Source organism: Strix uralensis, chromosome 5, assembly GCF_047716275.1.
Source record: "Strix uralensis isolate ZFMK-TIS-50842 chromosome 5, bStrUra1, whole genome shotgun sequence".
In the NCBI taxonomy this organism is placed as follows: Eukaryota; Metazoa; Chordata; class Aves; order Strigiformes; family Strigidae; genus Strix; species Strix uralensis.
Window position 1 is genome coordinate 129,768 of NC_133976.1, and position 23,649 is coordinate 153,416.

The 23,649-nt window shown below is 61.9% G+C and overlaps 1 protein-coding gene across 8 annotated transcripts in view; it reads left to right on the top strand.

Annotated features, from left to right (window-relative positions):
* Positions 1 to 23,649, top strand: part of SHANK3 (SH3 and multiple ankyrin repeat domains 3) — a 368,779-nt gene that overhangs the window by 11,489 nt on the left and 333,641 nt on the right. For 7 of the 8 annotated variants that reach the window (XM_074869547.1, XM_074869554.1, XM_074869551.1 and 4 more), the window contains exons 1-2: positions 5,358 to 5,405; positions 12,302 to 12,619. In XM_074869547.1, coding sequence (XP_074725648.1) covers positions 5,358 to 5,405; positions 12,302 to 12,619 — 366 coding nt within the window. Of the gene's footprint in view, positions 1 to 5,357; positions 5,406 to 12,301; positions 12,620 to 23,649 lie in introns of those variants that run through there. The other variant, XM_074869549.1, reaches the window with a different exon arrangement.

The following is a 23,649-nucleotide window of genomic DNA, read 5'->3' on the forward strand; positions in this document are numbered from 1 at the left end:
GGCTGTGCCACGTGGGCCGAGCCGTGTGGGCTGTGCTGCGTGTTTCCGAGCAGGGGCTGGCTGTGCTGCGTGGGCAGCGCTGCGTGGGCTGCGCTGCGTGTTTCCGCGCAGGGGAGTTGCCGTGCTGTGCTGAGCCATGCCGTGCCGAGCCATGCCGTGCCGTGCCATGCCGAGCTGTGCCATGCCATGCCGAGCCGTGCTGTGCCATGCCGAGCCGTGCCGTGCGGTTCAGGGCTGGGGAGCTGCTGCGCTGCTAGGGGTGCTTCCCCGCAGGGCTCTGCCAGTTGTCAAGCACCGTCTGCCAACACAGGGCAGGTGCAGTCTTGGAATATGTGCGGGGGGGATGGATTGTGTTTGTACTGAGATGTGGGCATTTATCCAAGCTATTCTTCTGCTGGCTTGTGTGTTCAATTAAGTCAGTCCTGCACGGTCCCAGAGCATGCCTGTGACTTGCAGGGCCCAAATCTGATTGCTGTGGCGGCATCACTTCTGAACACTTGCAGCAGATCACTCCACAGAAGACAGTGCTCTGACCTGCTCCTTCTGCAGCAGAACAGCAGATCCTGGTGGGAGTGGGGCCCCGTGGAGCCGGGCTTGGCAAAGGCAGTCCCTGGTGTAGGGCTTTATTCCTAGCCCTGAGGGGGAAGGACCCTCCTTCCCTGCTGCAGCAGCAGCCCAAGTCTGTGGGACACAGAGAGGCCTCTCAGCGTCTGCGGGAGGCCGTGGCTGAGCCAGGAGCCTGGCTCTGTCCTGCCCTGCTCTGTCCCCGCCGTGGCTGCCCGGCTGGCTGCTGCCTGGCACCTCTTCCCCAACTCCTCCAGCGCAGCAGCTCTGCCCTGAGCTGCCTCGCAAGGTGGGACCGGGCTGGAGGCAGGGCCGGGCAGGGGCGCAGGGATGCCAGAGAGGCGATTAGCGTCTCCGTCCCAGACAAACAGATGGAGACAGCGTTATCCTATTACCTCAGGGCTAAGCGGGAGAAGCTGAGTGCTGTGTTCAGGCTGTCTGATCAGTGGGCACTCGGGGCGCCTGCAGCAGCAGGATGTTTTTCTGGGGTGGCAGCTACCCCGACACCAGCTCCGGATAGTGTCAGCAGCCAGGCAGCACCGAGGCCCTGGGAACAGGTCAGGTATGTGCTGTTGGACGTGGGGTCAGCGCTGGCAGCCCCGGACCCTGCGCTCTGCTGCTTTGGTGGGGAGACCAGGGTGCCTGCGAGTTGGGGTGTGGGGTAGTGCAGGGGCTGTGCTGGGGCAGGGCCAGAGGCTGAGCAAGGGGATGGGGATGGGGCCTTGCTGGAGGCAGGGGTGATGGGGCGGTAGGTCCCGGCAGTGGCAGGGATTCCTGTAATTCCTGGAGTCCTCAGGGTTCTTGCTTCTTGCTGTGTTGTGCTCCTCCTAAGCTGGAGCCAGGAGGGCGGAGGATTGGTGCAGGATTGCAGCAGGTACAGGGCAGTCCTGAAGTCTGTGCAGCCCTGCAGCTGTGCAGGATGGCAACCTGGGTCAGCCCAGTCCATGGCATCGCGCAGACGAGGGGCTGGGTGTTCCCCTGGCCGAGCTGTCGTGGTCCCTGCCCGCTGTGCGGGGATGCAGGGTGGGAGGTGTGGGAACCTAATGCTTGGATTTGCTTGTCCTCGGGCTGTACCACCTTCCTGGGCTGTGCTTGCCTGCAGCTGCGCTTGGCGGTGGTGGGGAGATGGAGGGAGCAGATGTGCTTTCTGCCAGCCTGTCAGTGGTGGGGCAGGCTCCAGCCTCTTGTTCCTCCTGGATGAGTCCTCGCATGTGTCTGACCCAGGTGTGCTCCTCTCCCGCGTCAGCGGGCTGGCAGTGTGTGTGGGGGTCCTTATGCTCTGGCTCCACACCAGGAGCTGATGGGGGTTCAGTGACTTGTGGGACAGGAGGAGATGCCAGAAAACCTAGTGCACGCCTCCAGGCAGTGGTGTCTGTGGCCAGGCTGGTCTGCAGGACTCCAGAAGGGCCTGACTCCATGCTCTGGTCTTGGTGGTGTTTCCCAGCTGCTCTGGTGGAGCTGGGGGTGGTGCAGTGCTCCGGTGAGAGGCCTGTCCCCGTCCCCACTGACTGGGCAGGCAGCCGGCTGCAGTGCGGGGGCAGGATCGGGGACCCCGACCGGGGTGCACAGGGCCCGGCACGTGCTTGGTGAGAGCGTGTAGCGGTGGTTACCACGGTGACTGTGTTAAGTGATGTTCCTATGGCTACGCACTGCTCGTGCTCAGAGTTACTGTGGGGGGAGTGTGCGAAGCCCCCAGGATCCCCGGTGCCTCCCGGTGAGGCTGTTCCCGTTGCAGCCATCCCCCGGCTCCCGCGCTGGAGGCACCTTCCCCGGGATGGGAGAGGCTGCATGGGCAGCTCTCAGTGCTGAGCCTGCCCCGGGGGCTGGGGGCTCTGCAGACCCGTGGGGCTGGGCACTGTCCCTGCCCGGGTCTCCTGCGGTTTGCAGACACCCCTGCTGGGACAGGCTCAGGGCAGGCCCCGCGTGTTGGGGGGCTCTGGGGACACCCTCCCACTAGAGCAGCAGTCACCACATCCCTGGAGCCCTGCGTTAGTGGTGGCAGCTCCTGTGAGGGGCTCTCACGGCATACAGAGCCCGTGGATCCCAGCTGCCTACTCCTAGGAGTAGGTCCTGTGAGCTTCAGCGTCTTCAGCCGCCTCTGCCTTTCCCCAGGCTCTGTTAACTGCTTCAGCCAGGCGCACCCTGAGGTGGCATCTGGTGGGGACAGGCTGAGGTGCTGCGTGGCCCACGGGGCTGATTCCAAGTGCCTGCTGCAGCGGGAAGGGTGGAGGAAGGACTGCAGTCGCTGATGCTTCGCAGGGAACCTGGACGGGTAGGGGCGGGAGGGGCAGGAAGTAGCGGGGACTTGCCCCGTCTCTGATGAAGAGCTTGGGGAGAGCTGAGACATGGGTCAGTCGGAGAGGGAAAGGGGATGTCTGGGAAGTGGTTCTGCACTCTGGGTTTGTACTGGAGCGAGCCCAAGCTGGGAGGCTCGAGGGACTGTCCTCATGTGGGCAACGTCCAGGTAGTTCTGACCGTGGCCAGGGCAGCCACTTGTGTCTTGCTGCTTCTGGGGGAGCCTGGAGCCCCATACAGGGATGTTCTTCCTGTGGGCAAGCAAGGATGCACAGAGCCCAAGGAATGAGGCTGGGATGCTACAAACTCAAAACTGCCAGAGGGTTAGCTGCTCCTGGGCAAGGCCTGGAGCTGGTTGGCTCAGAGAGGGTGGGAGAGCAGCCAGAGTGCAAGCGACAGACCCGGAAAGGTGGGTGTGTGGCAGACACCTGGATTTAAGAGGCCACGTGTATGGGCAGGGCTGTGGCCAGGACTGTGTGTGCAGTCTGATAGGGCTGGCTTATAGACTTCCCACCCCAGCCCCTCGTTCCTGCTCTTGTCACTGTTTGTGGACACTTCTGCTTTACAGGAACAGCTAGAGCTGTGAGCTGCCCTTGCTAAAAGCTGTCAGGACAAAATGGGCTTGGTTTTAACCTGGGCCAGCTCCCTGGGCCAGCTGGCAGCATGGGCTGCCTGTGTGCCTGCATCTCCAGCCCGGGGGTGGAAGTGAGTGCACAGGGGTGGGGGCAAGGACCAAACTGCCGTGTCCCAGCATTGCTGCAGACATGCCTGAGTGGTGCAGCCACAGCAGGTGCGGGCTGTCCTGCCCGCCAGACCGCTGTCCTGCCCGCCAGACCGCTGTTCTGCCGGCCCAGCTTGCCAAGGGATGGGGGCACGGGGCCAGGCAGCGGGCTGGCCTGAGCCTGGCAGTGGCTGTGCAGCCCCAAGCTGCTCTCGGTGCTGTGTGCCTGGCACCGGGTAGCACTGTACCCCATGTGGGGACCGCAGGGACAGAGCAGGGCTTTGCTGGCCTCTGCTCCTTCATCCCGGCTCTGCTCCTCTGCCGTGGTGGCCTGGGGGCCTGGCTGGGGCTGCCGGCTCCTGCTCTGCCCTGCGCAGGCTGGCAGAGGGAGCTGTGCTGCCCCTCAGGCCGCATGGGGAGCAGTCCTGCGGCCCCCACGGGGTGATGGGGCAGGGACGGGGCAGGCGGTGTGGACGCGTCCTGGGGCTGGGGACGCACGACCCAGTGGGAGGTGGGCAGCCAGGAGCGTGTGCAGGGCTGTGGCCAGGGGGAAGCGTGTGTGTTTCGGGCCAGGGATTGCCACCGTCTGTCCTGTTGGGCTGGAGTCGGCTCCAGCAGGGCCGATGCCCAGAGTGAGTGGGAAGCCTTTGCTTCGGCTGAGCGGGGAATCGGCTCCTGCGGCCGAGCACCAGGTTCCTCTCCCGCAGCAGATGTGGGCAGGCGGTGAGGGGCTACAGGCTATTAGCATGACAGCTAATTAAGGACAACTCTCAGGAATCCCTGTGCCAAAGACTATTGCCCCAGAACTCTGTGGATGGGATCCCCTACAAATCGCCACCAGCCATGCACTGCAGCTGCCTCCACGTGTGCGTGTGCTGGGGGGAGTTCAGGGGTGCCCCGGCCTCTTTGCTGGACACTCGGAGACACAGATGAGCCCCGACGTTCCTGGGCCTGCGCTGTGTGGGCACAGGATGCTGCTCCTTACCCCGCAGCCCCTCGCTGGGGTCAGCACCGCTCTGCCGTCACCCTGAGAAAGCTGAGCGCTGGCGCAGTGGGTTTGCTTCCACGAGCAGGACTTGCCCTTTAATCATCCGCATGTCCCCAGTGACACACTGACCCTGGTGATCAGGGAGAGGGAAAATCAATTGGCAGGAGAATTACCCATCAGGCGCTGTAGGACACTGCGGCCACACGCAGGCTGATCAATGAGCACTGCTCCCTCTCCTCGTTAGCTCTGTGTGTCCTGACACACTCTGGGGCCACAGTAAGTACAGTCCTGCCCCTGCCCCTGCCCCTGCCCGCAGGGGTCTGTTCTGGAGGACACAGGCAGTGGTGGCAAAGGAGAGGGTTGGGCTGGTACCAACTGCTTTGTGCTGCCCATCACGTGGGGCTGGGACGGAGCCACGGCAGACGGCGGGGCTGGCTGACCTGCTTGTGCCCAGATAAGCGATGAGGACGGCTCTGGCGTCGTGGAGCCCTGGCTCTGGGCAGGGCCCTGCCTGGCAGCCCTGGGCACGGAGCTGGTGGGATACCAAGGACCAGCCCAGGGTCGGTGGCCTGGGGGAGCCCCAGACTCCCGACACCCCGCGTGGGGCCCTGAGCTCAGGCTCTGTGGTGGGGGCAGAGCGGCACAGTCCCTCCCGCTCCCCGTCCCCCCCTGCTGAGGCCACTGAGCCTCCCGCAGTGCCTGCAACTATCGACCGCCCGTTCCAGCCGCAGCCGCCCCTGGTAAATCAGTAACGTCTGGCCTGTGGGAGAGGACGACTCTGCTCGTCCCATGGGCACTGCCAGCCCAGCGAAAGCGGACGCTCCCCAATCCTTTGAGGTGAGGGCTTGACCCCCTGCAGTGGTGCGGGAGGGCTGGGGGCTCCAAGCAGGGCTGTTAAATGTGACCGAGGGCTCCCTGGTCCTGGAAGGACTTGGGAGTGCCGAGGAGCTTGCACAGCGCCTGCAGGCAGAGCTGGGGCTGTGCTCAGTGCTGTTCCAGGAGCGGAGTCTGGGGCGGGAGCTGCTGGAGCAAGTGTCGCGTCGGGTCTCCAGAGGGGCTCCACGGCCGCATCTGCAGGGTCTGGCAGGGCAGGGTCGGTGCCGGCGCAGGTCCCGGTGCAGCTGATCTGGAGTAAGTCAGGCAAAGTCTGTCCTAGTTGGTCCTTTCAGCAGCAGTGAGGCAGAGGCAGTACCCCGGCAGCTCTTCCTGCAGCCCCAGGGCTGGTTCCCAGCGATCCCAGCAGGGACAGCCCTGCAGCCTCCTGCACCGTGCCCGGAGCTCTGGCCCTCTCTGCGCGGGCACCGGGCGATGCTGTGAGCCAGATGCTCCCACTTGTGTGTCTCCAGAGTCGCTGTTCCTCAAAGGGTCTCTCCGGAGTCACAGAGTCGATGGGTGTTGGAGAGGCAAAGCCCGAGGCGGTGCACCTGCACGGGTGAGGCGAGGGAATTTAACCCTGATTGAGCCGGGGAAGGCTGCCAGCCCCAGGCAGGCTGCATCGCTGACCGCCGTAGACCGGTGGCTGGAGGTCTGTGCAGGACAGTGTGGCTGGGGGTGGGCTGACCCACTTGGGTCTTTGTGACCACGATGCCTGGGTGGCCAACAGCCCCCACAGAGGAGGATGCAGGTGTGCGGTTCTGCTTTGCCCCCATCCTGAGACTTGTCAGATCTCCCTTGATGCTGGAAGGATTGTTGCTGTCGCTGTCGAAGTGTCGGCTGCTATTACCCTTGTTTCGATTCCAGTGCTCCCTGGCAGACAGTTGGCATCTGTGGGACTGGTGCTGGGGCGGGAGCTGAGACCTTCCTGCGATGCGTGCTCTGGGCAACAAGGGTTTTGAAGCCTGGAAAGGCATGAGCTGTGCACAGGACTCCTTCTGAAGTGTGTTATTTTGCATCTCTTAAGTATGAATCCAACCTGCAACTGATCCCTGTGACCGGGGCCCCTCCGGAGCCTGTTGGTCCCTCCAGGTGTGTCCCTGGGGGAAGGGTCGGCTGAGCAAGAGGAGATCACATAAGTGGCACTTGCTCAGCCTGCAAAGTGAAGTCTGAGTGTGGATCTAATTGCTGTCTCTGATATGTATATAAATACTTACATAAACAAAGGAGGAGAGAAGAGCTGCACAGGCTAACAGACAATGCTGACGCAAGAGTAGGGTAAACTAGCCGTGAATGTGTGGGCTAGAAATTAGGCCATTTCTAACCATCACAGTGAAGAAGGGTCTAAAGCAGCTTTCCAGGAAGAGGAGAGGGAGTGAGAGGAGACCTGGAGGAAGGAGTTTGGTAGGAGGATTTCAGACGTGGCACCGGGTGTGCCAGCAGCCCTGTCCCTGAGGATGGACAGAGCAACCTCCCACCCCGCCACAGCTGGGCGCTGCCTGGCTCTGGCTCTTGTCCCAGGCTGCAGGACCTGGTGCCAGTGCTGGCAGCAGCCGCAGGTCCTTGCACCCCTCCTGGGCTCCCTTTGGCTTCACCCTGCCACAGGACAAGTGGCAGCACCTTCCCTCCTCCCCGGAGGTGCCAGCTTCCCCGGGCTCAGGAGCGGTTCTAGCTGGCACCTGTGCTGCCAGGGCCTTGGCTTCTTCCTGCTCTTACCATGCCCTGGGACTGCTCGTCTTCTTCAGATCTTACCTGTTGCACCTTCCTAGGCCCCACCACCGCAGTGCCAGCACTGCACATTTCCCAGGCTTCTCCCAGCTGGACGCTTCCCTCCAGAGGAAGAGTCATTCAGTGAGACACCGAGTGATGGCCGTGGTTCTGCCTTGCCGCTAACCCGGGGGGACCTGGAGCCCCGATGGAGAACCCTGACAGTGCCAGAGCAGGGTTTGGCAGCGCAGCGTGGGATGGTCCCCATGGCACAGCTGCCCTTGACGGAGGGGTCTGGGGGAGATGGCAGGGACGTAGCTCAGCCTCTGCAACACCGGGCGCGGGGGAGAGCAGGACAGGCCATCAGGGAACGCTGTTTGTCACAGCCTAAGAGGTAAAGGCGGCTGGAGTTTGCAACTTCTTGTGAGGGCTGTTGCAAAGAGTATTTGGAAATCCAAATAAATTGCTCTACTCTGGGTTTCACTTATTGGTGCTCCTGGTGGCACATGCAGGGAGCTCTGCTAGACTAGTGAGGCGTGACTTTCTTTGATGGAAGCGTTACTGATTTGTTCCTGTCACTATAAAATCTTCTTGAAAGATTTTATAACTCTCTTTGATGATTTTTTCATCCGTTTTTCCTGGTGTTAGAATAAGACTCATTGGATTATAATTTCTAAGATACTCAACTCGTATCTTTTTTCAAGATAAGTGATTTTTTTCCTCAGCTGAGAAGTTGATTTAATAAGAGAAAATGAATGTGAATGACTCTGCAAGTCTGTAATGTAGATTGGGGGTGGGGGTGGCCAGTGCATTTTTCCAACCATTCACAGTTGTGTCTTAAACATTATTGGGAACTAATGAGGTACCAGAAGATTGGGAAAAAAACCAAGAATAATCCTGACAATTGCCATCTGGAGCATTTAATTTCTCCCCCTAGTGAAATAACAAGACAGAAAAAAAGGAAAGAAGTAAAGTCAATGAACGGTGATAGTTGAAGAGAACTATGGGCAGCAGAGCACAGGCAGGGGCTCTGTGGAGCGCGGGCGGAGGGAGATTTTTCCCTGAGAGGCTGCGGGCCGGGGCCACCTCTGCCCGCTGCGACGCCCCATTGCAGGGCTGATTTAGGGGTAGATCCTGGCCTAATCGGTTTGTTGCCGCAGGGTGGTACCTGGGGTGGCTGAAGCTGTGCTGGCAGAGGCAGCACGACAGGACAGTTGCGGCTTTGCTCTCGCCTAAGGCCCTGTGCGGCGGTGTGTCGGAGGGAGGACACCCGCGGGTGGGAGCCTCTGTGGCAGCGTGCAGTCAGAGGGAAGCTGCAGCGTTTGGGGGGTCTTGTGCAGAACAGTGGCTGCTGTCAGCGAGGCTTGTCCCCCCCGCATGGCACGGGCATGGCTCTGGAGAGGTGACGGGCAGAGCCTGGGGTCGATCCTTCCCCAAGGCCTTGGGCAGAGGGTCCACCCCTAAAGTATTCCTCTGGGTTGGCTCCGGGCTTCCTCAGCTGGCAGGTCCTCGCCAGCCCCGTGAGGGTGCAGGTGGACGTGCCTGCCCCGTTCCTGCTCTGCTGCTTGCAAGGGCGTGCACAAGTGTGCGCTGCTGTTGTCCCATCTGCTCCAGGGCCCGCCCGCCTCTGGGCGGATGCGTGCCCACGGGGTGCAGTCAGACCATGTGTCGCTTGTATTTCTGATATTTATCTCCTTACTACGTGCATTTTTCCAAGCAGAACGTCATGTTCCTCCTGCTCTTGTTTCTAATCTCTTCAGGGCCTTTTCACTTGCCTACTTCCAGTTTCACACCACGTTTTGTTAAGGTGCTGTTTGAGCCCTTCCTCCAAGTCACTACTAAAAATCAGGCCAGGTCCCAGTCCTCGCGCCGAGCCGCGGCAGTATCTGAACAGCGCCGGTGACAACTCGCTTTGCGTCCGGCCTCTGGCCACTTCCAGGCCAGGGGCGGCTCCCGTCCCACGGCAGCTGCCGGTCTCGGCAGCGATCCCAGGCCAGGGCTTCCAACAAGGGCCCTTTGTTGTCCCATCTCCTGGCCTTGCCGGGCGGCCGGCACATGCACCATGTCCTCCGTATGGACGCGGCTTCCCTAAGCCCTGCTTCCTGCGCCGGGGCGTCAGCTGTCGTGATTCGAGACCACAGGCTCTCAGGGTTGTGTGGGGGTCGTGATGGTCCTGCCAAGGGTCTGCGTGGTCCCGGCCCCTTGCCGCAGGGTGCTGGGCGCTCCTCAGCGCCTGGCCGTACACTGTGCCTCCGGGTCCTGCCATGTCTCAGCGTGCGTGCGAGGACAGGCCAGCCTCCCTGAACACGGAGCCACCCTCGCCTGTCCTCGGGACGCCGGCGTGTGCTGGTGGCGGACTGGGAGAGGCCCCGCGAACCTGCACTTGTGTGGCTGCAGGTTCCTTCCCTCGGCCTCAAGCTGTTCAGTGTGACTCTGACATGTGCAGGCCATGGCAGCTGGCTTTCCAGTTCAGACTTTCCATGCTCCCCTCTCTGGCCCTTTGTTCTACGGATATTTTTGCCATCTCCCTTCCTGACCACTCTTACTCCTTTGTCTTTTGTGCCTTGAGAGACCTCAGCCCGGGGCTCCTTCTTGGCTGTTTGTGACTCACGGTCCTTTCATCCACTTTGTCCCCTCCCCAGCCCCACCTCGTCCCTGGTGTCCCTGACTCAAAGCTGCAGAGCTCAGCCTATTCCCTGCAGCCCTTGCTTTTGCCAGGTGGCCTTGTCTGCTTCAGAGCCTGCATCCCTTCGCCCGAGACCCGTGAGCTGCTTGGCCCTAGCACGTGCTCTGCGGAGCTGCAGTTCTGGTGGGTCCCAGGCAGACGCAGGGGCGCGCTGGGTGCTCTGTGGAGCTGGAGGCTTTCCAATGCCACCAGTCTCGTCTCCTCTCACCCCAGTGCCCTGCTAGAGAGGTGTTGTCAGACCCCGGGAGCTGCTGTGGGACAGGCACCCTGGAAAGGCACGGTTTGGGCTTGATTTGCTGCTGAGCAAGAACGTTTTCTCATACCTTAAAAAGGGACTGGTTGGGGATGACTGAAACTGTCTTGGCGCCATGTCCTCCTGTCCGGGCACAAAGGCTCGGCCCGTGCTGAGGTGGCTCTGGGAGACTGGGGTGGTGGGAGTCCAGGGTGCGGGAGAAGCTGGGCACTCCCTGGTCCTTGTCTCTGTGAAGCAGCAGCAGCCAGACAGGACCTGCGGCTCTCCAGCGCAGGGGTGCAGGTGTGGATCGAAGGAAAGGAGGAGCCCGGAGACCAGCCAGCTGCTCCTGGGCTGATCTCATTGTTTGTCATGGTCAAGCCATGATTTCCGTTGCAGGACTGGTGCCACGGAGTTGCAGGGCTCGTGCTCCAGGACCCGTTAGACTCCCCCTGTGACCCCGAACTCCAGGTCTGTGGACGCAGCCTTCTCCTCTCACCTGGTTGCCGGTGTGAGGCCGATGCTGAGCAGATGCTGCTCCAGCTGGGAGAGTTGCCTGGGGCCGCCGGGGCAGAGTCAGGCTCTCACTAATGCCCATCCCCTGGCCTCAGGGTGGGAGGGTGGAGGAAGACCCATTAGTCATTTCCTGGACAGATCCAGGCCACACCGTAAATCTCTCCAGCTCTCAGTGGTTTGGGGGCTATTTCTGTTTGAGGATTGTCACGTAGATTAAAGTCTTGAATCCCAGCCCGTGGTGGACCGGACACAGCCCTGTGCAGAGTCCCGCAGGGCTCAGCCCAGCATCCCATCAGCTCTTGGCAGAGCGGTCGTTGGCCGGTCCCTGCCTGGGAGCAAGGGCTTGACCTGCTGGGCCGACAGGTCCTCCTGGCTTTAATTAGCCCTCACTGTCGGGGACACCGGCAGAAATCGCAGCCCGTGGTGGCAGCTGCTTGTCTCTGCTCCACGCTGGAGCTCACGGTAGCTGCGCCTGCCACCACTCCAGCATGTGCACATGTGGCTGCTCTGACTGAGACAGGTCCCAGGGGTGGAAACGCTGGTCATCCATCCTCCCGCTCCCAAAACTTTGGCACAAGGGCCCCGCTGCATCCTGTTGTCCGAGTAGGAGCCAGTTCGGGAACCCCCTGGCAGAGAGCCCCAGCTCTCGTCTGATGGGCTGGTGGAGGTGCTTCTGGAGCCGCTGCCTCGGGGCCAGGCCGGGGGTTTACGGGTGTGTGCAGACACGCCCGGGGGGGGGGGGGGTGGTGTGGTGTGACAGCCTCTGAGCAGGGTACCAGGGGCCTCGCAGCGGGCAGCGCTGCAGCGACCGCAGGATGAACTGTTCACAGGGCCAGAGCCAAGAGCTTTCCCCATAAAGCCCGGAGGCAGGCAGGGTGCTGAGCCCCCCCGGTCAAACCTGCGTGTCCTGCTGGTGTCCAGCCTCCCCCACGAGTCACCCCCAGGTGGGGAGGGAGGCGGCAGCCCCTCCGGCTGTGCTGGGGCAGATGTGGGGATGGAGGATCGTGGCTGCAGGTGGGGGACAGGGCCGCTGGGACGAACTGCGGGTGCTGGTGGGGGTGTGGAGAGAAGAGAGTTGACTGAAGGAGCAGAGCAGGCCCCAGAAGCGGGGACAAGCCATCCCCTGCCCCAGGGTACGGCCTCCAGACCCTCTGTGCTGGCTCTGGGGTGTGCAGGGGGTGGGGTGGGGGCACATGTGGGAATCCCTGCATGATGTGGGGCTTCTGCCTGAGGTCCCTGACATGGGGATTCCCACGTAGGGTGGGGGTGGTCCTCTGCAAGGGCGTCAACACGAGGATCCCTGTGGGGGGGATGTCCCCAGGGGGTCCCTGCCATGGGGTCCCTGCCATGGGGAGCCCTACGGGGTGCCTCTGCGAGATTCCTGCGTGGTTCGTTGGGGGTTCCTGGGTGAGGGCCCTGAGATGGGGATCGCCGTGTGGGGCACTCAGGGGTCCTGTACGAGGTCCCTGGTGGGGGGGCCTGGGTGGAGTGTGGGGGTCCTCCACCGGGCCTCTGCCAGGGGATGGTCCTGGCCGGGGTCCCCTGCAGGGTCTCTCCGGGGGTACCCAGCGTGGGGGTGCTCTGCCCCTGCCGGGGGGTGGTCCCTAATGGGGGGGTGGTGGCCCTGTGCAGGGTGGGGGTCCCCGCCGGGGTCCCCTGCGGGGTCCAGCCGGGTGCCCCCGCGGGTGGCCGCTCTCACCGCCTCTCCTCACCCCGCAGGGCCCCCGGGCGGGCTGTGAGCGCGGCCCCCGGTGCCGGTGCCGGCCGCCCCGCCGCGCCGCACGGAGCATGCCTCTGAGCCCCGCCGGCAGCCAGCATGAGAGCCCGGAGTCGCCGCCGCCGGAGCCGCCGCCGGAGCGACATCCCCGCGCCGCCGCCGGGGAGCCGGGCGCCGGCCTGCGGGAGGAGACGCGGCTCGACCCGGCCCGCGGCCCCGGCGGGCCCCGCTCCCCCAGGCTGGCGGCCCCGGCGCGCATGGAGGAGCCCGAGCCCCGCGCCATCGTCGTCCGCATCGGCATCCCCGACCTCCAGCAGACGGTGAGTGACCGCCCCGGCCCCGGCCCCGACCCACGCCCTGACCGGCCCCGGCCCCGACCCCCCCCGGCTGCGCGGCTGCGGCTGCTCCGGCACCGCCCGGCAAACTTCGCACCGGTGCGAGGGGGGGCGGCCGGCCGCGGGCCCGGCAGGACGGGACCCCCTTCCCCATCGTGCCGCTCCCCCTCTGCCCTACTCCCCATCACCCCATTCCCCATCACCCCATTCCCCGTCACCCCGCTCCCCACTCTCCTGCTCCCCTTTTCCCCGCGGAGCCCGGCGGGGACGGGGGCGGAACGGGCCGGGCAGCCTCGGCTACAGCGCGGCCATTCCGGGGCTCTCCGGGGCCCCCGGTGTGGCCGCGGGCGGGGGCCGCTCCCCCCGCCGGGACCCCGCACCGGCCCGGGCTGCGCTCCGCTGAGCGCGGGGGACGGCGGGGCTGGGCGCGAGGAGCGGGCGCAGCTCGGGGCGCTCCAGCACCAGCATGGTACTGGTACCAGTACTGCCCCGGCACCGGGACCGGCTGGGCCGGGCTGTGGGAGAATGGACCCGCGGTGCTGGGACCAGCCGGTCACTGGCTGGCTGGTGGTGCGGGCAGGGTGTGCGGGCAGGTGGTGCGGGCAGGGTTGTGGGCAGCAGGGTGCGGGGAGCCGTGTGCGGGTGCTGTGGGACCACAGCAGATGCCAGGCCCGGGCGCAGCGCCGGGGGGTGCTGGGGACACCCCTGCGCCGGGCAGCGGTACCGGGGGGGTTGTTGTGCCGGGCCATGGTGCCGGTGGCACGGGCGGGACGTGCCAGCGTGACCCACCGGGAGCCAAGGTGTGACGCGGAGAGCGCGGGCATTGCGGCGTGTCGGCGGGTGGCTGTGCATGGGGCAGTGCGTGTGGCCCCGAGGTGGCTCGGCGGGCCGGTGGTTTCCCTGGTGCAACGGGGGTCTGGCAGTGAACCGCGGGGATGTGGGGTGGCTGTCACAGAGCGGGAGGTGCTGGGGGTCACCTGGGGTGCTTGGGGGGGGAGCGAGAGCTCAGAGCCTGAGCCTGGTGAGTGCAGGGGGTGTGTTGGCTGGAGGGCTGTGGTAACCGTGGCCCTAACGAAGGGTGTTTGTTAGCGGCAGAGTGTGGGCTGTGCTCTGGGACGAGGCGTTGTGGGCAGGAGAGGGGGTGCCCCTTGGGGATGAGGGCTGAGGGGAGACAGATGGGGCGAGCAGAGTGTTGCTGGGGGTGGAGGGGACTAAACGGAAGCGAGAGCACTCCTCTTGGGTGGGGAGAGAGTTCCCTTGCGGAGACCGGCGTGGAGGTCCTGCTGGGTGGCGGAGGGGTAGCGGCTGGGCCAGAGAACTTGCTAGAGGAGGGTGACGCTGGTGCTGAGCGCCGGGGCTGGGGTGCTGGCAGGCTGCAGGCACAGCTCTGCAGGCTCGGCCGCGGAGCGCAGGGGCCGGCGAGGCAGCGCTGCCTTTGCTGTGTTAGAACAGGACAGACTGCTCCGGCCAGGACTGACCCTGCGCTGCAGGACGGGCTCCATACCCGCTCCCTCCCGCCCCAGCCGCTGCGGGGGCTGAGCCAGGCTCGGGGGTACCGTGTCCGCTCCGCCCTGCACCCACCCGTCCCCAAGCCGAGGACAGACCCGGGTCTCATCCTGCTCCAGCCCGCACTCTGGGGCCCGCTGTGATGCAGCACGGGGCAGGGCCCAAGGGCTGTCGGGGAGGGCCCTTGCTCTGCACATCGCCATGGATTCCACCTCTGCTTTGCTGTTCTTGGGCACCGCGCCGCACCTCCCTTCCCTGTCTTTGTTTTGGGAGTGTGCGTGGGCTTTGGAAGAAGCAGCGAAGCTGGAACACCCCCCCCCCCCCGCCTTTCCTCCTTGCAACCCGGGGACAGTCCCAGAGTGAAGCAGCTCAGCCTGGGGAGACCGAAGATCACCCGAGGCAGTGGGGGGAACGGGGCACTTCATGCAAAGCAGAGTATCTTTGCATCTGTAAAGCAGGAATCTCCCGCCCAGGTCTCCCTTCCCCGAGGGGCAGATGCATATCAGAGAGCTGAGGAGTGGAAATGTTTCTGTTTTCAATCTCGGTGGGCTGGGGGTGGGAGCCAGCAGAGTAGGAACCCCCAGGGAGCCCTGCGGGCTGCCTGGGACTGGGGGCTGGTGGTCTTGCTCCCCTCGAGGGCCAAGCGAGGCAGGCAGGCAGAGCTTCGGGCGCTGGCAGAGGTGCAGTGGGGTGCGCTGGGGACGTGGGGCAGTGCTGGGGGTGCAGGTGAGAACCCCCCGGCGCTCGCACCCTGGGAAGCGCAGCCCGCACCCGCCAGCCTGGCCGATGTGTGAAGGAGCCCACGGCAGCTGCCGCTCCAGGCTGGGCTCGGCAGGGCGGGTGGCAGGAGCTGGCGGGTCATGCACGGTGCTTGTGGGGGGCCAGGACAGCACCTCTGCCCCAGGGAGGTGTGGGCAGCAGGGCAGTGGGGTGGCCGGGTGAGGGGAGCCAGCCCCCCCTGTGCTTGGGCTGGTGGCAGGGACATCCCTTCTTTCAGACCAAAGCAGTGCTGCAGAGGGCTGTTGCGTTTATGGCTCAGGTGGGGGCTGACTTCCCAAATAGAAACTGCCTGTTTTGCAGACTCCTCCTCTGTGCCAGCTGGGGTACTGTCACTTAAATGAAGGGAGGCAGGAAAAACCCAGCTGCTTGACAGTACACATCGCTAGGAGCTGTGTAGTGTCCGGAACTTCCCACGGCTCACGTGCATCGTCCCCACGCATCAGCTCGCTGACCCGGGCACTCACAGTGCTCCCTCCTGGCACCTTGAGCAGAGAGGCTTGGTCCCTGTCTGCAAGGTGACATCCAGCCAGGTGGGGCCTGACAGTGTGAAAGGGGACAAGGCGAAAGTGAGCAGTTGAGCCTGTCACATCTGCCACTGCTGGGCTTGCTGCTGCACTCCTGCCTCATCTGTGAGGCGCTCTGGGATGTGCTGGAGGAAGTTTTGGAGCTCACAGGGCAGATGCTTTAGAGCTGTGTGTGTCCCCTGCCTCCTCCCCTCATACAGGGCACAGGGATCTTGGTGTCACCCAGCTGGAGAGCAGCGAGGATCCTCGACCTCCTCCCTGCTCCGGCTCCTGGCCTGTACGGGTCCTGTTCCTCCCTGCAGTGAGTGGGTGTTGTGCTGGTACCTGGCTGGCCCGAGCCCAGCTCTCCCTCCAGCGCTGCTGCGGCTTGGCAGGACAGTGGCAGGACAGTGGCAGGGCAGTGACAGGGCAGGGGCCGGCTGTCTCTCTGGCCAGGGGGGACCCCTCTCCTGGCATGGTCTCTTGCTGCTCAGACTCTTTTCCCTGGGCTGGGATAGGCCTTTGCACTTCAGAGAAGCTGCTGTGGAGCTGTTGTTTCCCCGAGTCTGTGTCCACAGGACAGGGAAGACCCCGAGGCACAGGCAGCTTCCCAGAGTGTCCTTCCCCTGCGTTTGCTGCACTGCTTGTCTGGCTTTGCTGCGGCAGTGGCTCTCCCCGGCGGACGCTTCTGTGGGTCTGTGCGGGGCCAGGGTCAGTGTCTGCACCCCAGGAGGGATCTCAGAGCCCGTGGGTGCAGACTGGGGCTCGGGCGGGCTGAGGAGAGGGAAGGATGTTCTGTGGTCAGGGACAAGGCACAGGACCCTGGCGGGACCGGCAGGAGAGGCAGTCAGATGCCTGCCTTGTAGCAGGAACACCCGTCGCTGCCTCTGAGGTGGCTCAGAGTGATGGGGCACACGCATCAGGGATCATCCAAGGCTCTAGGATGAGCACAAACACAAGGCAAACAGGGCTGGCTGGCCTCTGCAGGACTGTGTGGTGACAGCAAGGGGCTGAAGTGCTGAAGGGGTTCTGGTCCAGCCCTGGCCCAGTCTGAAGTGACCCCGTACCCTCATCCCACGGGTGCCCCTGGGGCTCTGGGTCAGGCTTGGCAGCTGCAGCACGTAGCTGGTGAGCCACGGGTGCCGCTATAGCAAGCTCTGCTTGAAGAGGGGGGTTGTCTCTTTTGGGCTCTTCAGGCACAGGGTGGGCTGGTAGCTTCTCAGTAGCAAGTCAGACCCATCAGCTGCCAGCGTTTCAGAGATCAGGACTTCAGGACTGGGTAAAGTTCAGTTTGTTCATGTCTTCTGTCAGGGTTTGGAGTCTCCGGGTGGGTTTTTAGATGGTGAAGCAGGTGACTTTTCAAGCTTCCCAGCTCTCTTGGAGTCGTCTCCAAGTTTCTTTCAGGTCCCTTTGCAACTCTCCATCACTGTGTTTATTCAGCTGAAAGCCTTTGAATTCACTGTTAGTGGTTTCCATTGTTGGGAGCTAATCTCCACCCGAGGCTGTGACCTTGTCTCTGAAAAGGCAGTCTCTTCAGGCACATCGCTGTTTATATCCTAATGATGGGCCAGCACTTCAGGTTAAATAATGGTCTGAGCAACCTCCACCGACTCCGAGCTCAGGGAAGAGGCGCTAAGCTGCCCTACACCCATAGAAACAGCTTGAGAAATGGAACCCGGACACAGGAGGAACAGGACACGTCTCCTACTCCACACAGAGGTGCAGGGGGGCAGGTGGGGATGGGCAGAAGGATGGGCCCTTCCGCGGTGCAGAAACCGGGGAGCGGTGTGCTGGGATGGGAAGGGAGCACATCTTAATTACCAAAAGGATACTCCCTTCCTCATGTCCTGCTGTGGAGGTGAAGAGCTCTGCTGGGGACAGGCTGTAATCCTCTCGGAGCACTGACTGACAGCTTGCAAATGGCCCTCCTTTCTGGCGGACAGAGCTGCCCCGGGGAGTTGTGTGGCTCCCGAAGCCGGGGGGCATGGGGCAGCCTTGCAGGCGATGGGGCTGTGGACTGTCCTGGGCAGGGGCTGGGGCTATACGAGACGAGCAGGGCTTGGCACACACTGCTCCTGTGTGCCACTGGGGAGTGCCCAGGACTGTGGCCAGGAGCCACAGGATGCCCTGCAGCCTGATGAGTCCTGTCCTGCATGGCCCCTGGCAGGCGGCTCTACTGCTTAGCTGGATGGTTTTCCTGGTGCCCCAAATTTGCTGTCCCCCGTTCCCCTCTGTGAGCTCTCTGTGTGGCAGCTGGGGCACTCAAGGCGAGTGTTTGGGGAAAGGAAGGTGCCCCAAGGCGGGTACATCTCATTGCTTCAGGTTTGGGTCCTTGCCTCCTCTCCCTCCGTCCCCTCAGCAGTTTCTGAAGGACTCTCAGGTACCAGGGTCCTTGGGTGTCTCAGGGCTGAGCTCTCTGGGAGGTGCCTGGGCTGCCCAGCCTGCCCTGGGGTCCGCTGTGGTGGGACCCCAGCTCTTTCTCCTCCCGCCCAGACTGTGGGTGCTGTGCTCCAGTGGCAGGTTTTGGGGGATGGTGGGTGCAAGGGGGGTGGCCGGTCTGCTGGGAGCGCCGGGGTGAGCAAAGTCAGGACAGTTGATGTCGGTGGCCTGGCAGGAGGAGGAAGGACAGTTGGTGCTGTAGTGAAGGGGAAGAGTGATCCTGAGAGCCAAGAGACCGTCTGAGGGGCAGGTGCTAATTTGGGAGGAGGGACAGAAAGCAGCTTGTGTTGGAGGGGCACGGGGCTGCGGTCGGGTGTCTCGCCGGGAAGGGGGGCTCTGCGCCTCAGCAGCACCGGCAGAGCGGGCAGTGCCCAGAGGGAGCCGCTTGCTCTCCTGGCATGTGTGGGAGCAGCCCTGTGGTGACAGCCCGCGCAATGTCAGGCCAGATCATCGGTTCCCAGGCTGGCAGGATAGCAGTCAGTGAGGTGGATTTGCAGCCCTGTTTGGTCTCATCGGCAAAAGGGGTTGTGCTAAGTGTGGCCGGTTAGATGTGTCACAGCCGGGAAAGCCTGGGTGATGCTGAAGGACCCGCATCCTCTGGAAGGATGTCGTGTGGTGTCCAGGCAGCGGGGCTGGCGCAGCTTTCCTCTGCTGGCATCTGGCCTGCGGGAGGGCTCCTCCCCACGAAGGGCTTTGGTGATGTGTGGGGGACTGGGGAGGAATTGTTGCCTGACCAAGGGTCTTGTAGGAGTGGGACCACCCAGCTCCATTTGTGGGAGGCTGTTTGATGTCTCTGCTGAGGCCGGGCCCTCCCTCTGCTGCGGGATAGAGTTGCTCATTTCCCTCTGTGGCTGCAGAGGAGGCTCTGCCCTCATCCTTCTTCTCAGTCACCTGATACTTCAGATTAATATTCTGGTTTGTTATCTCCTTAATGCAAATGAAAGAGGAGCCTGAAAACCAGTGCATACAGCACTGATTCTTCTCTTAAGCCAAGGGAGGTGAAGAAATATATTCTAAAAGAGAGATAGGCAAAGTTTTCCTAAACTTCTGCTTAGCCAGGACTGGTGGTGGGCAGGCAGGCTGCTGGGGGATGGCGTGCCTTGCCATTCATTCGGGGTGTGATTTGAATTCCCTGTGCCCCGAGCCCATGAGCGCGGCTGCAGTCCGTCCCGCAGTACCTGTGCTGCGTCCCTGCAGCTGGCGGGCAGGGGTGCATTGGCCACGAGCTGTGGCTGAGCGAGCTGCTCACCGACGGCAGAGACACCGGGACTGGAGACACTGGGACCGTGCAGCTTTGCCTGCGGCGGGAGGGGAGATGTGGGGGGGTCAGCGCAGGGCGGGTGGGGGGGGGCTGTGGTGCCTTCGCGGACGTGACTCTGGGTGCTGCAGAGGGACACTGGTTCTGACCAGGCGGTTTGCAAAGGAGGGCTGTTGTGTCTGTAAAACATGCTACCTGCCGCGCTGTTTCCCCAAAGGAAGAGCAGAGCAGAGACAGGGGGACCTGGGAGATGCTGGCGGACACATCTCTTCTGAGCCAGGGCGTGCTGAAGCCTCTTGCTGCGCTGCGGCGAGCTCCGTCCCCTGGTGATGGCCCACGACACCGGACGGACTTTAACTGTGAGCAGGATGGGTGGAGGTGCAGGCGGTCGGTTTGCCTGCACTGGCTTGGCAGCTGCAGGCGTGCGGCAGCTCCTGTGCAGCAGCTGGGAGGGCCACTGCAGCACCGCGCTGGCGGGCACTGCAGCAGACCTGTCCGCAGCCCGCTCTGGCTTCCTGGGCAAGGTGCAGTCCCTCACACTGGCGGCTTTCCTGCAGCTACGGGGAGTTGTGTTCTGCACGGCTGTGCAGATGCCATGTGCTCAGTAACATGGTGCTGGCCGTGGACACCTCAGCAGACAGAAATGCTGAGCTCATGGAAGTAATTGATAAGAAAAGGATGAATGAAATGATTCTTAACATCTGCTATGGGTTAAAAATCCGATAGTAAAAATTGTAGTGAAAATCTGCTGGCATGTATGCTTTATAGAAATTGCTGTCCCAAATCCATGTTGCTCCTGGGGTGGTTTCAGGTGCTGGCAGAACAGGAAAGGCTTCCTGGGGCCGTGGTGCCAGTGTTGTGCTCTGAAGCGTCCCGGCTCCCCAGAGGACCCTCCGGCAGTGGGGCTGATGTAGTTTCTATGCAGGCTTTGGGTAGATCTGCCCTATAGCCACTGAGACATGAATCAACACTCAGTTGCACAGAATCCCTCCTCACCATCAGCTGCTGCTGCACAGAAAAATATGAGAGGCTGCTGTCATATCAGAGGAGGAGGAAAAATCGTCTGGTCAGCGGTGTAGTCTTTGAGCAGCGGTGTGAGATGGTGTAATTAAGGACTGCACGGTGCTGAGCTCATGAGGGGGCAGAGCTAGCGCACTCCGTGTTCAGCAGCCGCCTGCAGACAGCCAGGCTGGCAAGTGCCACTCTCCTCTCTGGCTCCAGGGATCATCTCCCGCAGGATCTAACACTTGCTGGCAAATCCTGGATGCTCCCGCCTGCCCTCGTGTGTGTCAGAGCACTGCGGGGCTGGATCTGGGGAGTGACCCTGCTTGTGGGCTGTGTAGAACGGTGTGGGGGGCAGTGAGCAGTGTGCCGTGACCTGCAGGAGAGCGGGACTGCAGCCCAGGGCGCGGTGTGCCCGGGCGTTTCACCGGTCCCCGTGACGCCTGCGGCCGGCGTCCTGCTCCCCGCGGAGCCGTGCCGGGAAGCAGCGGTGCAGGAGCCGGGCGCGTCGCTGGCGGCAGCGGTGTCCAGTGTGGAGCTCTACGCGCCCGCTGCCAGTGCTGTGCTGGCGTTAAGTGCCACAGACCCGTTCCGTGCCATGGCTGTAGGGCAGGGAATTGATTTGTTTTGGCAGCCTGGGCTCAGTAGTGACTCCCAAGATAGGAATTTATTTGGAGTTTGATAACCTGGGAACCTCCCCTCCTCCTTTACCCCTGGCCTGCGTGAGCTGCTGGTGCCGGCCCTTGCACAGGGCGGGAGCGTGAGCCTGGGCGAAGGAAAGGGGAGGCCGATCTGCAAGGCCCTGAGGATCCTTCCTAATGCTGGTGGAGCTTCTCTATCATCTCGCCCGACTGCCCCTGCCTTCGGCCCGCAGCTGCTTATCCTCCAGGCAGAGCCATTTCAGCTCAGCTTTTGGCTGTGCATTGCTTCGTGGGAGGGGGTGGTGGAGACCCAGGATAAAATTATCCAAACCACCCACAAGATTTATGAGATTATAGTCTATTTTTTAAGGGGACAGAAACATGAGTAAGCTCAGGTTTGTTTCTCTGAAATAGTTACAAATTGTGGGTCTGTATCATTAAAACACATTTGAAAATCAATTCCCAAAGTCATGCAGCAGGAATGCTTTGGAAGTGAGTTGCAACCTCATTTGGGGCCCGGTGGTAGGAGAAGGTGGCAATACAGAAATAATCGTAGGAGATTCCAGCAGTCATCAAAGTCCTCTCTGTCTGCAGTGTGTGCTGGCGCTGAAATCCTGCAAGGTCCGACCAAACCTGGGGTATATCCCGTGGGAAAACACCTTCTGCAGTGGGCGGTGGGCAGCGCTGGCCGCCCTCCACATGGCCAGTTGCCACCATGGTTGTAATTACGGGGCGACGAGGCACAGGTTTTCTATTTACTTTTTCACTGGAAGCAGGGAAAACTTGTTCCAAGGAATCACGGCTCAGCACATCGCATGAAAAATGTACACATAGAGAGATAAGAGCCTCTTGCAGACGAGTGGTACTTAGGAAGCTGCTAACTATCAGAGAGCTGGAGCTTATTGAAATAGCTTGGAAAGATCTGGAGGAACAGTGATGTACAGCTCATGAGACTTCCTCCCAGAGATTTCCAAGGGCTTTTCTTCTCCATTGTGTGCTGGCAACTCTTTTTCCTTTTTAAATCATGTTAAAACCAGACTGAGGAGCTGCTGTAGGTTAAAATAACATTTTTCCCTGTTAGCTCTAACCTGCAGCAGCTCCCTGTGCTGGGTCAGGGTGCACCGGTGGAGCCCAGGGAGGAGATGGCTCCTCCCCATCACGGACGCGTCCGTGAGCTGCCTCCTCCGTGGGGAGCGCAGGCCCTTCTCCTCTCCGCGTTCAGCTGGATCTGCTGTTAAATGGTGTCCACAGATGTCACCGCTGGCAGAAGTGGTGATGGCCCATTCCTGCCCCACGCGGAGCCAGCGCCGGCACTCGCGGGGCCCCGGGACTGTGGGGTGGGTGGGGGGAGGCCAAGAGAGGCGGTGTCTGGCTTTATCCTGGGTGTTTATACCGACTGACACCAGGGATGTGCTGTGGGCTCCTGGCAGCCTGGATGGTGCCAGCTATTTAAATATACCCCCACCCACACCACACTCTGCTTAGGTCCTTGTATCTGCTATCACAAAGCAGGAATTAAAAGCTCAAAATCATGTTCTTGCATTTCATCTTCTCCGAGGTAATTTTTAACTTGAGCAGTGGAAAGGCCTTGCTTTGCCACAAAGGCCTTTCCCCGAGGGCCAAGGAGGACGTGGCCCTGTGTGTCGAGGCCGCACCAGAACACCGCTGGCTGAGGCTTCCCTCAGGAGGAGGAAGAGGCAGGAGCCAGCCTGTGCAGCCGGTGGGTTTCTGTGTCCAGAGAGGGAAGGGAGCCCGACAGAAAAGAGCGGGGTGAGGAGAGCGGGGCTTGCGCTGCGGCTTTGCCGGCATGGCGGCTGGCGAGGGGCAGGAGCGTGGCCGTCAGCCCTGGCCCTCTGCTCCTGGGCGCGCAGGGTCCTCTCCTCTGTCCCAGGCTTCACTGGTTTCCCAATACCATGTAGATCCTAAAATTCCTTTTTCCATGCTCTGTTCTGTCTCAGCTGTGTGAGCAGTGAAAAAAAAGAAAATTAGGAGAACTTTATTGCTGCAAAGGGAAGATCTGGAGGTCAGGAATTGACCTCCGGAATGGCCTAAACCTGCGCTGAAAACTTTGATCCTTGACCAAAGCATCTGCTTTCTACTGCTGTAAAAATCTCTGGCTGTCAATACTTGTATCGGATTTTTCACCCCTTTTTGGGGAGAATCAAACCACTTATGCACATGCTTTGAGATGCTTTTTGATTACAAGCCGCACATTGTTTTTCCATAGGAACTCGGCCTCTTTCAGATCAGATTAATAGTGCTCAATGAATGAGGCAGCTGTTCTGCTTTTTTTTATCTTCCATATTCACTGTGCAGCCCTGTGCTTCATTACTGTATGCTGTTGAATGCCACACCAAGCATGACATATTTTAAAGTCCCTTTGTAGCTTTTTTTGTGTCTGTTTTTCTAACACAAACGTTTAAGCACTCTATCAGCATCCAGATGGTAGGATCTGTAGAAGAGTGGACTTAGCTTCTCAGCATAAACCACTGCATTTTATCCAGTGTCCCTTACACCCAGCTGAGTAGGCTGGGGTTAGGTGCAGCGCAGCACCTGGCCGGCACGGCGTCCCAGTACGGAGCTGGTGCAGCCCAGGCGCCCGCCTGCGTGTCTGCAGCAGCGTGTCGGTTTGCCCCTTTCACGGAGGGAGGTGAGGAGCAGAGAGGTGGTGGCCGATGTCTGCACACCTCGTTAGCGTGGGTCACATTTCTCAGCACGGCGCTGCTGTTTAGGCTGCAGTTTAACAGTTAATGCCAGGCCCGTTGGCCAGGGTTGTTGGTTCACCCCTGCAGCCTGCGTGGGCAGCAGGGCAGAGCTCGGCCCCACTCCCCGTGGCCATCCCTGCTTTGCCTGAGTTGTTGGAGCCTGTGGGATGCGGCGGACAAG